Genomic DNA, 15947 nt, shown 5'->3' on the forward strand with positions numbered 1-15947 from the left:
AATTCAATTCTAGTTAGCATTTGCAGGAGGGAGGCGGGGCAAAAAAGAAAAGAAAGAACATTTTGGAGGATTGCTTATTTTAATTTTGAGTCAACAAATGCAGCTGCATTTTCAAAATGAAAAAGCTTTTCTGGTATTGACTTTTATTTTTAATTATGCTACAGAAACACTTCCATAGTGGTACACATGCAAACTCCACGCAGAGACGTCCCCATTGATGTTCTGTTTCAGGACTTGAACCAGGGGCCTTCTTGCTGTCAGGCAAGAGTGCTGACCACTGTGCCACCATGTGCAGTGGATAGTGCTATAAACATTTAAAAGAAATGCATCTTATCTAAGTAGTTTAAAAATATTTATAATGTAATATCCACATTTTTTCCAGGGTGAGCTAGAGATTCTACTGTTCCAAAACAGAAATGATCTGTGGAGAAGAGACAGCAATCCAGCATTTGATGTCTGAGCCTGGAATCTTCATTTGGAGTCTTGTGATGGTCAGAGGGCCCCAGAGGGGCCCCAGAGGGCCCCCAGAGGGACCGCAGAGGGACCGCAGAGGGACCTGCCCCTATAGCGTTTTTGCTCCATGCAGATCGGGTTTTCTGTTTGGTTCGGGTGAGAACGGCAGCTTCTCAGTCCAGTTAGGAAGCCCAAAGTCTGGCTGATGGAATGAAGGAGTGAAGTGGTTCCAACACCTGGACCAGTTTGGTTCCGAGCAAATGGGGGACGTCCCCTTTAAACGTAGCTGCTGACGTCACCGTCTGTGTTCAGAGGCTTTGTTTGCCCGGACGGAGCCGCCGCTGAGAAGACCTGTAGAGAAGAGCGCCGAACCGATTTGCAGCGTCTGACTTAACCGGGCTGGACCTGACACCACGGCGACAAAGATGCCGTCCGACAGGCCTTTCAAGCAGCGGAGGACTTTCGGTAAGAAGAACCGGCCGCTGTGGGCCCCGCCAGCCCGTCCGCCACCGGACTTTCTCAGGGCAGGCCAGGGCCGCCGTGTCCGCGGATGGCCGGCCCGGTTCCGTCGCTGTCGGCAGGACCGGCGCGAGACCTCTGCAGGTTTTCGTGGGTCAGCTGGGTTCTTGTCACTCTGGGCCTGTTCCCGTTCTGCCAGACCTCCGATAGCAGATTAAAAACTGCGAGCCGGACCTCGGTTCCGTCAGTGCTTGACCCGTTTACCGTGGATGCTGCCATGTGACACCGGAAGCTCCTTCTGTTCTTCCAGAGGTCTCGCAGGTCGTGGAGGTTCAGGCGGTGCTTCTCTGTTGGGGGTCAGGGGAACGGTACTGTGGTGGGGGGGCAGCAGAAGGTCACTGACCACCTCAGGACTACTGTACTCTAACAAGGAAACGATCTAAAAGTAATAGATTACTTTAGCTGAGGCCCAACGGGGGCAGCCATTTCAACCAAGAAGCTGCTTATCACGTGTTCCTGCTGTAGAGGATTATTAAAAGATCAATTCTCAAGATGTTTAAATAGAAAACATTCAAAATGAGATAAATTGATATCGTTACCATTTGGATTGAAGTACAGTAGATTTATTTGACTATAAGGTTTAAAGTGACCAAGTGCATCACAGCAGACAACACAACATACATGTGATGTCATCAGCAAAAACTGATGAGTCCATCATTACAGTCCTATGTGTAGAAAATACTTTGAATATAAACATATATAGACAAAGTCATGTCACCATACAGTGTGGTAGAATGTTTTTAAAATGTTCCCTTTGGATCATTTTGATGTGGAAAAACAACAGTGGACTGAACTTTAGGAAACTAAAATGTGAATAGATTGGACATCCATTCTTGTTTACTTGTTTGTTTGTACACATATTTAATTTACACTTGATTATCTTGAAGAAACACAAGGAATCTGGAAAACTTCCCCTACACTGTTCAGAACCTGCAGGTATTTCTCTCTGAGTCACACTGGTGGACGTTTTGGCTAAAGGTGTCCTGGATCCACTTTAAGTCAGTGGATCAGATCCAATTGGATCGCCTAACATGAACCAAAATCCAAATTTAGTCAAATTGGCAACCACAGTCAGCTGTAGCTACTGAGCAATAACAACATTAGAGGACACCTCCATCTCAATGAAAGAGCAGAACCCCCTGCAGAACCAGATCCATGTTACTTGTTAAGGTTGAAACATTTGTTTTCTAGGAATCATTTTTGTGCTCGTGTCATTGTAATGGAAGAAGCTGCTCTCATCATTCCAGCACTCTGTCGTTCTTTAACAACACACACAGACAGCACTCAGCCTCTGGCCTCCATCTTTAATGTGAACAAGTGAAACTGCAGCAGCAGGAAAGGAACCCTTAAGTGAGGTTTGATTTCTGCCGGGGTTCAAAAACAAGAAATGCAGCATTCTAAATGACACCAGGAAACACTAGCTAATTAATCCACATGTACTCAATGTCTATGATAAATGAAAAACTCCAGGAATACAAAAGACAAGGACAGAGGGAACAAGGTGTCAAATTCATTTTGGTTTGGGGGCCGTCTGATCTCATGTGGGCCAGACCAGTAACATAAAGGCAAAATAACAGCTTTGTGGTTTTTTTTCTTAGTTGGAAAAAATGCCTTAACCATAGGAGGCAAATCCCTTATTATTACAGATTCATTGACAGAGGCCAAGGGATCTAAAACAAAATGCATTTCACTTAAAAAAAACATGGTCGATTCAATTTTATACAGACTGAAGCAATCCTGATAATAAACTCAAGAGGGGCTACGGAAAAAAAAGAAACACCTTGCCTAAGATTTAAATGTGTAAATAAAGGAAAAATTAGACTAAATCATACTTGCAAACATATGTGAGCAATTTGGAGTTAACCTCCCTTTCTCTCCTGAAACCATCCATCAATATCAGGATTTAAATCCTGTGCAGCAACACATTTACTGTCATTCAAGTGTGCAAAACACAATGAAATTTCCAAGAGTCTTTTCCTGGTTTGCTGCCAGAATTTTGTGGCAACACCTGCCTTCTTCCTGAGCTTTGATGGGGCGCCATCAGTGACCAGACTGACATCATGTGACCAGTTCACTCCAACATTGTCCAGCACAGTAACTAGAGAGCTGACTATGTCATCAGCTGTTGTTTTGTCCATCAACTCAAGAAACTCTGCTGTGATGGTCTGCTCAACACCTCTAATAAATATGCACAACTTTATTCATCTGTGATGTCGGTGCTTTCATCAACAGTGACTGAAAATACAATAAATGACTAGATTCCTTCATTTGGCCGTCCAAGTCTCCTCGGAGATGTTGTGTAATCGTAATCCTTGACAGACTCATGTTGGCAAAGGTAGACTGCTTTTTGGGGTACAACACTTCTGCATCCTTCATATTTTCCATAAGTTCACAATCCAAAAATGGATTGGATGTTTGCTCCAACTTGTCTGCAATAAGGTGTCTATCACTGCTCTATCACTGACGTCACGGCTGCAGTTAATGCAGACGGTTGTTTTTTCAGTCTAGCTAATAGTTGGTAAATCTTCTCTTTTCTTAACTGCAAATAGTGAAACTTTTTTTATGTTGAGTCTCATAATGGTGCTGAATGTTATATTCGTTGAGCACTGCAACCTTTTGATGGCATACCAAGCATGCAGGTTTTCAGGTTTCAGCTCCATGAACAAATAAAACTCTTTCCATTTTTCCTGGAAAGCTCAGCCCTCCACTTCAACCTTTTTTACTTTTGTTGCTTTGTGATTCTACCCCCTCCCATACGTCTTTATCATCCTCCAACTACTTGAACCCCATTTTCCCCCCTTTCTTTTGTACCCATGTCCCCCATCTCTAACATCCCTCTTCCTCTTTCTCTCCTTTTTTTCCATCCAGTCCAGCAGGAGATGTATGCAAAAATATTTAATGTAAAGTTTAGCTTCATATACAAAATAAGTTTATACAAATATACACCTTGTGTGTTAGAAGATTCCTAACCTCCTATTGTTACAGTAACATCTGTCCAATACAAGAAGCCTTCAGCTCTGATTTGTTTTCTCGCCTTCTGCACAGGACAAGAACAAATTTCATGTGGTTTTAGAAGATGCCCAGTTGCTCCATTACAGCCTTCACATTAGCACTGCAGAACACTCAGGCAGTTAACATACAGAACCTTTCAATGTTTTTCTGGGTCTGGTTTCCCCACAGCTGACCGGTGCAAAGAGGTGCAGCAGATCCGGGAGCAGCACCCAAACAAGATCCCTGTAAGCTGCCTTTAACTTGATCATCACTGCATGCATTGAAGACCAGCTTTTACCATGTGGACATTTCTCTGAGCATGCTAATGCATTAGGAAAGCATGTGGCAGAACTCCTATGTTTCCATGTTTGGTGGGGGAGGGGGGTACCCAACATATAGAAAAGACAGACAAACTTATCTTTGTCTGCAGGTGATCATTGAACGGTATAAGGGGGAGAAACAGCTGCCCATTCTGGACAAGACCAAGTTCCTGGTACCTGACCATGTCAACATGAGTGAGCTGGTAAAAATAATCAGGTTGGTCCCTCGTTTGCTTTCATTAAACTTCAACTTTGGATGACAGAGAGGCTTGTTTAGTCTGCCACTGCAGAAACGTAGCATAAAAAAGGGAACAGAGCAGGAGAGCTGGACCAGAGAAGCGAACAAATGTACAAAAACTGAAAAAGCATGAGACAAAGCACAGGGCCCTGCGGTACACCATCCCTGGCTTGTGTATATTTACAGTATCAAACTGAAAGTTATCGTTTTAATATGGATTCTTTCTAGCTTGGTTTCAGTCATGAAGTAAACCCAACAGTGCTGTGCTACACATCAGTCCATGATTGGGTGTCATTCTAACCTGCAACGGCGAGTAATACACTAAGAGGTTCATTGAGATTTACTCACTAATAGGGCTGCGTGATATGAGGAAAACTTGCGATATGAGAGATTAATATTGCGATAATGATATAATTTGCGGTACATAATCAAATGGCAAAATAACCAAAAACATCATTCCCATTTCATTCCAACAGTTTTAAAATTATATGACCCTCGTCAACATAGGTGACAAACAGCTAACAGAATAGGCCTCCACCTGATTGGTCAACAATATGAAGGCGTACATCCGATTGGTCAAATGCATAAAGGGATTTAATTGATTCTTTAAATGCCTCAAGCTGCCATAAGATTGTTTTAACACATTTAAGGTTTACAATTTATTGTGATTTTTGCAGATTTTTGCCAATTAATGATATGGATATCGCAGAGCTGGGTATTGCGATAACGATAAATTTGCGATGTATCGTGCAGACCTACTCACTTAAAGTACAAAAACCAGAACATGATTTGATAAATGAAACCAAGCTAGTAGAGGTGCAACGCAAGGCACGTTTACCGCTGCCTGTTAAAGGCAGATTTACCTTTTTTAGCGGGTGCAGGTTCCTCTTCTGTCTCTTCATTGGACCGTTTCCCCTTGTCAAAGCAACTTTCTAAAGAAGTTTGTTTTTTGCTCATTTTGGTTGTTTGGGTTTAATTTTAGCGGGGTGTATCATGTGATGTTTGGTGTCGCGACTTTGACGTGCGTGAAATGTGACGGATGTAACAGAGAAAATCCAGTCAATTTTCAAAATAAAACGTTTTTGCGAAAAAAAACAATAAAATGGAAATTATTTTTTCTTTCTGTGCGTCCCGGTGCCAAAATTTCCCGCGGCCCGGTACCGGTCCACGGCCCGGTGGTTGGGGACCACTGATTTACAGCATTGATTATCTTATTTGTTTTCAGATTTGTGAATTTATGGCTGAGGATCTCCTGAAACTGTAAAATAACCTGTAAAGTTTATCTGCTGACATTACGCTAAATCAACAGGCATGTGTGTTGTGTTCATTTTATGTTAAATCTTTCAGTTTCTTATTTTTAAAAACTGCTTTTGTAAGAAAAGAATTTTCATAAAAAAAGCTACTTTCTCTTCATATTTCAACATCAATTGATAAAAATAAGACATGGAGTTGGAGTTCAGACGTTTTATTCTGCCACGGGGTTTTAAACAAAATGGTCGCTACACTAAAAGAAAGAAATGCTAAACCCTGTTTTTATTTCATTTTTGTGGCTTTGCTGCTCCTTCTGAGAGAAACGCGCCAGAATTGTTGAAAACGGCAGAAACCCCTTCGAACAGAACCGATACAAAGTCCACGTCTTCCTCCAAGCACTTAATACAAGACAGAGACACCTGATTAGTTAGAATCTAGACCAATCAGCAGGCTGTTTGATGGCAGCTTTGTCACGCTAAACTGAAACTTATGAGAGCAAAGTCATAAGGAAAAAAGCGAGATGAGACAACGCATGTGAAAACATTTGTGCTGTAAATTCAAAATTATTTTTTGAAAACAAATATTTCATATTTTTTTTGCAACTTAGAACGTTTTGTTTGCAATGTGGTGGCATAAATATCACTTCATATTAACCATGATGCACAGCATTTGCTCACCTGAATCTCCAGGTAACTGGAGATAAAACAGCAGACCAACCAATCTGTAGCCAAGTTTCCATGACACATATGCACAAAACTTTATTGAAATTCTAGAAGAAAAAAATTGGCAATTACACTGTTTCTATTAAACTCTGATTACGTGAAAAATTACAAACCAACTCACGATAAGTTATTCAAAAATGTGGTGATGAATGTGAACAATGCTTTGATTTACAGCAGATACGTTCAGATTTCTGCCACGGCACTAGCGCTCATCATCATCTCTATCAAAGGAGACGTTGGCGTCTTATTCAGACTTTGGAGCGGCGAGCTCCTTAAACGTAGGAGCGGCTACAAATGAAGCCATTTTTGGAAATGGTGGGTGGTGATTTTAGAGATGTGGATCCAAAAACTCCACATGACGCGCTCAACTTTTGATGAGCTGTGTGACGCTGTGGGACCTCTTGTGGCGCCCGCTGTGCAGTGTCCAAGGCCGCCACTACCCACCAAGAGGCGCATTGCCATCCGGTTGTGGGTCAAGTAATTCGGAAAAAAGTTTCCATTACAGTTTTGCAAAATATCTCAATTTCAATCTGCCTCAAAAACCGCCTCCTCCGAGCGCAAAATCTTTTTCCAAAAAATGTGAGTTTTTTATTAAATTGTCCTGTTTCCATTAGACAAATTTATCACAAATCCAATTTCTGCAATTTCCTAGTCAATAAAAACACAGCCATTGACTGAAAAGATGTTTTTGCCTTACGATCTCGCCCCCACCCCAGGCGTCGGCTCCAGCTGAACCCCACTCAGGCCGCCTTCTTGCTGGTCAACCAGCACAGCATGGTGTCCGTGTCCACCCCCATCTCTGAGATCTACGAGCAGGAGAGGGACGAGGACGGCTTCCTTTACATGGTCTACGCCTCCCAGGAGACCTTTGGATGCTAAGGAGGAAGGGAGGGGGTGGGGCAGTGGCAAATCCTCCCGTGTTGGGTGGACAGATTTTTGTTGGGGTGTGCAGTTCAAATGCCCCAGGCAAACACTCACCTCTTAGCTGTGTTTTATTACAGGCCTATTGAGAATCCGAAGTTATCAGAAAAACTCGCTCCAGACCTCAGAGGACAGGTGCGTCCGTCTGCTGTCCCACAGTCCCACTTCAGTTTCCTCCTGTTCTTTCCCACGGATTTGAGTTCTTATTTTGAAAAGCTGATGCAAACCTTGGCTGAAGGTGCAGGTTTTATTCTGAAATGGGGCACAGATTACATCAGAAAGCTAGAGGATGAGTAAAGTCACGTTGTAGTTTTGCTAGTTCTTTAGTTGTGGCACAGAAGGAGCTCCAACTCCATGTCATTTGTCAGGTTGGCCTTCACCTGTGAGCCCCCTCCAGACAGACTTACCAACCAGGTTAAAGAGCTGCACTAACCTGCTGATTACCATAATGCTCAGCTTTGCTCCCAGCAGCCCGTCAGGAGTTTTTGTTTGACCGCTTCCACAGCTGCTGGACGTCTCAGAAGGAAATGTCTCACAGCGCCTATGAGGATGTGCAGGAAAGCAGGCACCATGCCTGGAACGCATCCCGCTTGTTCCGTTAGCAGGATCCCATCCATACCGCCTGGACTTTTGCGGTCTGGCGTCTTCAGAGCGGCAGCAGAAGCAAAGGTCCAGCCTCCTCTGGGGCTCATGGCAGCAGAGTTGAGCTCAAGAAACGGGATGTAATGCCGAAACGAAGCTTCTTTTGCACACGAATTAAAACAAATATGAAGAGTTTGTGGAGATTATTCTTTATTGACTGTATTAACGTTTCCTTTTTTTTAAATTAAATCTTGTCTTTTTAAAACATTGAAAATGTCCTGCACTCCAATCCTCCCGTTTTCTCCATCAGTTTTGCCTTGTATTTATACTATTTCATGTAGAAGTCTTGATGTTCTCCCAAACCAAAAACAGCATGGAGTGAGGAGACGACGATCCTACAGTCCCGCTGAGCATCTGTCAGCTTTCCTCTTCAGACTGGTGTACACAGAGGCATCGCTGCCACCTAATTTAAAGCCAATAAATAATAAAAAAGGTTGCCTTTGAGTGTCTGTGCTTTTAGGTAATGACTTTCACATCGCTGACGGGGAGCAAGGCCATGTGGGGCAACATGGCGGCCCCTTGCAGAGACTTGCTGCAGGAAAAATATCCACTGAACTACAGTGTGCAGAGATGAGTGGATGAGGCTGGAGTCAATGGTGGTGCAGATTTTCACAATTCTCCCTAATGCTGTAGTCACAGATGCAACCGCCACCACCCGATGAGAAGGCATCAGCAAAAACTTGACGTTAAGCTGGCAGCGTGGTGGCACATTGGGGTATGCGACTGTAGTCTTAAGATATTGTAACACTTGTGCTATCCTAGGCACTTTACCATTGGGAGTTGGGTCATCTAGACCCACTAGACAGTGCTCTGAACCTTTTTCTTCAATGATTTGTGATCTTCACTGGTGTCCATGGATTACATGAAATCTTTCCACCTTTATCCACCTTTGTCATGGTAGGGAGAACACGTCAATGTAAGGGTGGGGTCATCTAAGATAGCACAAGGGTTAATAACATTGTTACTGCAGCGAGCTGAGTTGGACTGGGTGGCTGTTGGGTCGTGTTCTAAGTTCAGGAGTTCACTGAACGCATCAAGCGAGCCATGGGTTCCTGACCCCTGCCCTAAAAGTTCAAACCTTCATATAAAAATAAGTTCAGGAGTGAAAACTGATGTGATCTCAATTTAAGATTCATGTAGATTTGGTAAAAACATTCTGTACAGGAGACACATCAAGGAGGATGGTCTACGGCCAATCGGAAAACAAAAAAAAAATCCTCTAAGTGCAAAACGTGAACCGCAATATACCCCTTGTGCTATCTTAGATGACCCCACCCTTACATTGAAGTGTTGTCCCTACCATGACAAAGGTGGATAAAGGTGGAAATATTTCATGTAATCCATGAACACCAGTGAAGATCACAAATCATTGAAGAAAAAAGGTTCAGAGCACTGTCTAGTGGGTCTAGATGACCCAACTCCCAATGGTAAAGTGCCTAGGATAGCACAAGGGTTACAATATCTTAAGACTACAGTCGCATAATAATAAGTCGCATGTAATATTTAAACACCAGTATGACATTTTTACCAATTCTTTGTTACAGGAATTAACTAAAGGACCTTTGATAAACCCCTGCTGTCCCCAGTCCAACCCCGCCCTGTTGATCACCTTTCAGAAGCACAATCTGCAAAGATCCAATCTAAAGGTAGTTGCTCCTCCACTTATTTTAAACATGAAATTCAATTCAATTGAATTTTATTTACATAGCCCAAAATCACAACAGTCGTCTCAATGGCCTTTGTGCCGGTAATTGTAAAGTAAACATAAAATCCAAAGGATCATAAATACATAGAATTCAATAAGAAAAATCTAAACTGAACTAAACTGGGCATCCCTGCCTTATACCCCCCTTCACGGTAAGAAAACACAAAAACTGATTCTGAAAAATAGAAGAAACCTCAGTGCCCACATGAAAGCGGGATCCTCTCCCAGGACGGACAGGCGATTACCAGAACTCAGAGAAGAATGAATGTATCTAACTCTACAACTACATGTTTAAAGTCCAGCTGACGAGCTTCATCCAGATGGAGTTGGGGGGACGGCTGGGGAGGTAGAGACAGGATCCACAGCCAGGTGTAGAAGCAGTAGTAGAGACGGTCAGAGACGAGGTACACGGTCAGGTACAGGCCACAATTTCAATGGAACCTGAGGCAGGCTTTCACCTCTGTGTCCTTTGCAGTATTTAAGATCTGAGACTCGTAAAAACCTCAAAACCATGTTCAAAATATAAAACGACCACAACGTGGATAAAAAAGTGATTTATTATTTAAGCCCACATGTCCATCATATCATCACGCTGCGCTCTCTCACATCAGGTTTCAGACATCACGAGTCTCATTACGCTCTGGATCCGTGTCGGCCTTCTCCAGCGGGTTCCCTCAGTGCCCGTTTACATTCAGATCATGTTGAACGTGCTTCATCCATCTACAGAAGGGTTAAGGGGACCGGCAGAAAGATGGGACCCGTGGCATCTGCCATGGTTTGCAGCCCAGGCAAAAACATGAAAAAACGTACAAAGCGATCACGCATCTGCAGAAGCATGTTTGAGGACAGAGGGTTCAGCGGCGTCATGTTCCGAAACTCGGCTGGCAGGGAATCCAGGGGGGGGGGCTCTTACGCCATACTGAAGAGAAACAAAAGGAGAAGACCAACGTCCTGATCATTTTGAAGGAGACAAACTGGATTCCAGATGACATCAGTGACTCCTGTGGAGGCTTTTCAGAGTTTTGAGCCTGGCTTCATCTTTGCAGCATGTCTAGGATGTACGCCCGGCTGGTTTTGGGGGTCAGTAGAAGCATTTCTTCTTTTGGGAAAAGGCATGTCCAGCTACATGAACCATTCATGAGCCTCTCTGATTGAACCACTGTGTTACTAAATGTGCCATGTCCTGATGTGTTATTTAAATGTATGAAGGACGTGTTTTATGCGGTTCCCCAGGGTGGTACCGGCAATGCCGCCATATCGGAAGGAAACAAAGATCAAACTGTGATCAAACTACTGTATACTTTATCGCTGTAATGCTGCTGGATGTCAAAACTCATTCAATGAATCAGAAAGACCGCTGCTGCCTCTACTAATCATGGAAAAGGAGAGAAGTAGAGGTGTAACGAAGACTATCACTGAATTGATTTCCTACAATCCAACCAGATGTATCTGTCTGAAGTAGGTTGTTAATCGAATCAACAAAATGAGATAAATCAATATCAATACCATTTGGACTGAAGTACAGTAAGTCTATTTGACATTCATTCTTGTTTACTTGTTTGTTTGTACACATATTTAATTTACACTTTATTATCTTGAGGAAACAAAGTAATCTGGAAAACTTCCCCTACACTGATCAGTACCAGCTATTTCTCTCTGAGTCACACTGGTGGAAGTTTTGGCTAAAGGTGTCCTGGATCCATTTGAGGTCAGTGGATCAGATCCAATTGGATCGCCTAACATGAACCAAAATCGAAGACGAATCGTATCAGCAACCTTAAATCAATATATGAATCAGATCATTAAAATGAATTCTTCCACTCCTGGTTTGAAGGTTTTTTTCTTCAGTGTGATGGTAGAAAAACACAGTGAACTACATTCAGAATGTAGTGATGCAGCAGTGGGCTGGGCTTCTGGGAGCTCTCAGCTCCTTGTTCTGTGGTGACAACATTGTGTGAATTTCTGATATCAGAGGTTGGGTAAACTTCTACATTTTCAGCAGTTGAACACAGTTTTTGTGCGACCTTTTCAGTCCAATAGGGCGACATAAAGTCAAGTGATTTCACTGCAGGGCTTCTACAGACATTATTTCTTAGTTTGTTTTTGTGGATATGGATAAAATGACAAATTCCTCAGGATCGGTGGTTGTTCTCATTCAAAACATGCAGGCACGGTGGAGGTCTCACCATTATGAGGGATTAAGATGCAGCAGCCTGAATTGAAAATGCAGTGAATATGTAAAGAATACACATTTTGTTTTGTTGGTTTTTGTTGCTTAATGTTTGTTGGCTCTGGAACGTTTTGCTTGTGGGAATGAACAGAACACGCTGCCACACCCCAACAGATCAACCCGTTACTGCGGTAACAGTGGACCACGTGTGCTAGTGGGGGGAGCGCTCACCTGTCTATCAGAGAGTCCCTCATGCTCGTGGCGATGGCGGAGGGCTGTGCTGCGTCGCTGAGTCTGAACACGCTCTCAATGACGGACAGCTCGGTGCTGGTCGTGTCTAGTCCGCAGAACGCGCACCAGTCATTGACCACCATCCCCGCAGCGATCACCTCGCTGCCCCGGTTCACCGTGCCGGCCTGGAACCCACCAAGAACGGCCGAGCCTCATCAAAGGAGCAACGGGCAAACGTGACCACAGGGAGCAGCCAGCACTCACCACCAGAGGAACCTGCAGCAGCGACGACAGCTCGTCCTGGTCCTCAATGGACGTCTTCGGATGAACCAGACCTCCCTGGTTGCTGAAAGCGCAGTAAGAGCCAACAAGAACCTGCTCCGCTATCGTCTGACGGAAAACCTCCACCTTCAACGTGTCTGCGAGAATCTCCTCCGTCTCCTGCACAGAGAGGGGGTGGGTGGGGGTCATGTACAGCAGGCACAAGGGAATGTGCTTCGACAGCCGGAGGAAACTGCTCGTCTGCTTTGTGAGCACAGATGGTAAATGGTAAATGGCGTATACTTATATAGCGCCTTTCTTCCTACAAGGAAAAAAGCGCTTTACAGTCACAGACCCATTCACCCAGTCACACACACATTCACTCACACATTCACACACTGATGGCGGCTCCGCTGCCAAACACAGGCGCCCGCTTACCACCAGAGGCAAGGTGGGGTTCAGTGTCTTGCCCAAGGACACTTTGACTCATGGCCGTGCAAGGCGGGAATCGAACCTGCAACCTTACAATCATGGGACGACCGCCCTACCGCTGCACCACGGCCGCCCCAAGTCAGAAAGGCGGGTAGGGTTAGGGTCTCACCCGGTCCAGGTCTGGGTGCACGAGTGCCACGTAGTCATTGCAGGCGATGACGTTACCGAGCGCAGACAGCCTCTCCTCCACTCTCTGGATCCTCACAGGGTCTGGCAGACTGTTTCGGATGTGCTGCAGCTCCTGGTCTGTGGTGTTGCTGGGCACCAAAAGGCCGTGACGATTACCTGCTCAGGTGAGAGCAAAATCCGTCAGCGTGACGGGACTAGAGGAGGATTTCAGAAAAGAGCAGCACGAAACCCACCGACACACATCCTCCCGATGATGCGACAGCCTGCTATGGAGGCGTGAACCACAGGAATGGTTTCCGATAACTCGCCTTCAAACACGCTGAAAGCAAAACACAGTGAAGAGTGTGAGAAATGCCAGAGCCTGAACATCGACACAGCCACGCTAACAAAAGCCATCAGTTAAACAAGATGCAGAAGTTTTCAGAGGAAGAACCAGGATGCTCTTTAAGTCCCACCCAATCATCTTTTGATTTTATTTTTAAAATGTTCCCAGTAGTCTGGAAATGACGATTATTCCATTTCTAGCCCAAACAAAAAAAGTTGTTTTGTAGGACATAGTTTCTGCAGAGCGGCAGAGGTTAATCAGTAATTCTGAGTTGTGGATGGGACTGCTGGCGCGAAGTAAGCCAGCCCCATTTCTCCTCATCTTTGTGTACACGCTCTTCCACTAGCTTACAGCCCCAAACAACCCCAACCCAACACTAGCGGTGCCAACAAAACCAGAGAGCGATATTGGAGCCAAGCAACAGTGCAGTTTAGATCCAGATTCCAGCTCATGGCTGGATAGTCCAAGTGTCCAGATTTGGAGGTGTACTGACTCACACAGGCATCAGAACATCATCAAACATTGAATTTGTTTTGACCATTTAAAAAGTTAAACTTCCATCATGTTCTGTAGGTTTATTGCACAGACATGAATATTTCAAACATTTCTTCTTTGTAAGCTGAACCCACAGCTCCTCAGCTATGGTGTCAATTCAGCGCCTAATGCATTGCGCATCAAAATCGTAAAACCTCAAATATACACCCCAAATCTGCGAATCAAAGTGCTGTAACTGGTATGCAGACGTAAGAGTCCTTTGGTAGCCAATGAGCTACTGGATGTCCCGCCTCCCCTTCGCTTGATTGACGTGTCGCTAATTGTATTTGTGCAGGTTTTAGAAATAAGAGCAACTCAAAAAGATGATTTCAGGATGGCGAGAAAACAAATCAGCACCTGAGAAATATGATTATGCTTTGGGTTATATCTTTTGGTTGCAAATTAGGGTTTTTGGTTCTTAATTTATGCATTTTGATTTACAGATTTGGGGTTTTGATTCACTGTCTTGATGCGCAAAACATTCTGGGGCTGATTTGAAACCATACTCTGCTACATACAGAAACTTCCAAATATCCAAAAGTCATTAACCAAATGAAGGGCAGCAAATGTGAAAGACTCAGACTTCAGAAGAAGACACTAATGTCAGGGAAAGTCAAACATCTCAGAAACTCTCTTCTCTCTTAAACATGAGGTATTTAAAACCCCTGGAAAGTCTAGTATTTAAGACAGTTGCCCTGCTGTTGGCTGGGCTGCTGATGTTTGGACCCTGACACTTACATAAGCCGAACCTCCATTCTGACTGATTCACTCCTCCTCCGGCATCATGTTTCTCGCCCTTAGAGGTGGATTCTGCAGGGATGGGCAGCTCCAGATATACAAACCCTACTTGTGACTGATTACCTGGTTCAGGTGTGTCTAACCAATTAAAGACGTGCCAGTGCAGGGTATGAAAAAAATGAAGGAAACCAGGAGTTGCCCATCCATGTGGGGTTAACCTGTCTAGGTTCGGCTCCTCCCCTGAGTACCAAGCGGAAGTTCACCTGTAAAAGTTCTCCGAGCCGCCGATCGCCACCAGGCAGTAGGTGTTGGTCAGCTTGGCGAAACAGCCAACTTCGTTGTTCTTCTCGAATGACGCCCTGACGGCCATGATCAGTACGGTGACGATGACCCCCTGATCCTCCAGAAGCGAGAGAGAGTTTGAGCACGCGCCTTGACACGTCGAAGCTAGCTAAGCAGCTAATGTGTAGGCTTCTTCAGCTCGGCCTGCAGACAGGATGACACCGCATTAAACCCGCATTCACTCACCCAAACGCCGCGCTCTTCACCTCTTTAATCTGGTCTCCGAAACTACTCAGAAGAGAAAACTTTACCTGAAGAAGAAGCTCTAAAAGCACCACGCACGTGTCCTCTTGTGGTGAACGCACGAACGTAAGGCACACCGTCTTCTTCTGGTGGTGGTTTAATGGCGGATGGCACACAGCGCTGAGGCGCATTACCGCCACCTACTGGTACGGAGTGTGGGTCAGCCCGTGACCCAACCTATCAATCCCCTTCCACTTTAGTAATCATTTTCAAGAGGGGAATAAAAAACCGGATAACTGCTGGTGTTGCCCAAAATATCTGTGACCTCCCAGTTTATCCGTTTTTTTTTTACAAGACGGCTCTTCATCAACTGGAATGAACAGAGAATTTCCCACAATTCATCAACACATGCTCTGTTGTTTCCTCAGCATAACAAAAATCACATTTACCGTAATATGTTTTCCGAGTTTAAAAAGATTATAATTAAATTGTGTGCGATCAGATCTAAGTCTAGACACAACCCTGCTCTCTGATCTTATACGTCCAACATATTTCTTCCCAACAACCCTCTGTGTGCCACCTACCTTTATTGTCCCCCTCCCACCATCTTTGCCATGTGTCTAATATTTTTACCTTCACCAAAACCTTTCACCTCTATTTTGCTAACAACAATATGTACATCAACACAAGGCTTCTTAGTTTTGGGTTGTCGTCCGCTGACTCATTTCCTTGCATTCATTTGTGTGCACACATGCAACAGTCCTGCTGACTGTACATTGT

The 15947-nt window shown here is 44.3% G+C and overlaps 2 protein-coding genes across 2 annotated transcripts; one reads left to right on the plus strand and one right to left on the minus strand.

The window, feature by feature from the left end:
* The first annotated feature begins 650 nt into the window (after positions 1 to 650).
* LOC101162037 (microtubule-associated protein 1 light chain 3 alpha) lies at positions 651 to 8493 on the plus strand. The gene is made up of 4 exons (XM_004068593.5): positions 651 to 918; positions 4153 to 4208; positions 4394 to 4500; positions 7211 to 8493. Exons 1-4 carry the CDS (start codon positions 879 to 881, stop codon positions 7371 to 7373), a joined length of 366 nt encoding a protein of 121 aa, XP_004068641.1. The 5' UTR covers positions 651 to 878; the 3' UTR covers positions 7374 to 8493.
* Positions 8494 to 10301: 1808 nt separating this feature from the next.
* On the minus strand, positions 10302 to 15812 carry eif6 (eukaryotic translation initiation factor 6). Its single transcript, XM_004068592.5, has 8 exons — positions 15752 to 15812; positions 15236 to 15367; positions 14906 to 15128; positions 13279 to 13364; positions 13026 to 13201; positions 12428 to 12604; positions 12164 to 12348; positions 10302 to 10681 (listed from the first exon to the last, which is right to left on the minus strand). Exons 3-8 carry the CDS (start codon positions 15010 to 15012, stop codon positions 10672 to 10674), a joined length of 741 nt encoding a protein of 246 aa, XP_004068640.1. The 5' UTR covers positions 15013 to 15128; positions 15236 to 15367; positions 15752 to 15812; the 3' UTR covers positions 10302 to 10671.
* Positions 15813 to 15947: the final 135 nt, after the last annotated feature.

Source organism: Oryzias latipes, chromosome 5 (assembly GCF_053564925.1).
Source record: "Oryzias latipes strain Hd-rR chromosome 5, Olatipes_Hd-rR_3.1".
NCBI classification, from domain to species: domain Eukaryota; kingdom Metazoa; phylum Chordata; class Actinopteri; order Beloniformes; family Adrianichthyidae; genus Oryzias; species Oryzias latipes.

What these genes read in the sequence shown, in the direction of transcription:
- LOC101162037 (XM_004068593.5), top strand. Translation starts at nt 879, where the DNA reads ATGCCGTCCGACAGGCCTTTCAAGCAGCGGAGGACTTTCG. An exon ending in CAAGCAGCGGAGGACTTTCG is followed by an intron (nt 919 to 4,152) that starts GTAAGAAGAACC and finishes GTTTCCCCACAG; the next exon opens with CTGACCGGTGCAAAGAGGTG. An exon ending in GAGCTGGTAAAAATAATCAG is followed by an intron (nt 4,501 to 7,210) that starts GTTGGTCCCTCG and finishes CCCCCACCCCAG; the next exon opens with GCGTCGGCTCCAGCTGAACC.
- eif6 (XM_004068592.5), bottom strand. Translation starts at nt 15,012, where the DNA reads ATGGCCGTCAGGGCGTCATTCGAGAAGAACAACGAAGTTGGCTGTTTC. An exon ending in CATCGGGAGGATGTGTGTCG is followed by an intron (nt 13,202 to 13,278) that starts GTGGGTTTCGTG and finishes TCACCTGAGCAG; the next exon opens with GTAATCGTCACGGCCTTTTG. An exon ending in TGCACCCAGACCTGGACCGG is followed by an intron (nt 12,605 to 13,025) that starts GTGAGACCCTAA and finishes CTCTCTGTGCAG; the next exon opens with GAGACGGAGGAGATTCTCGC.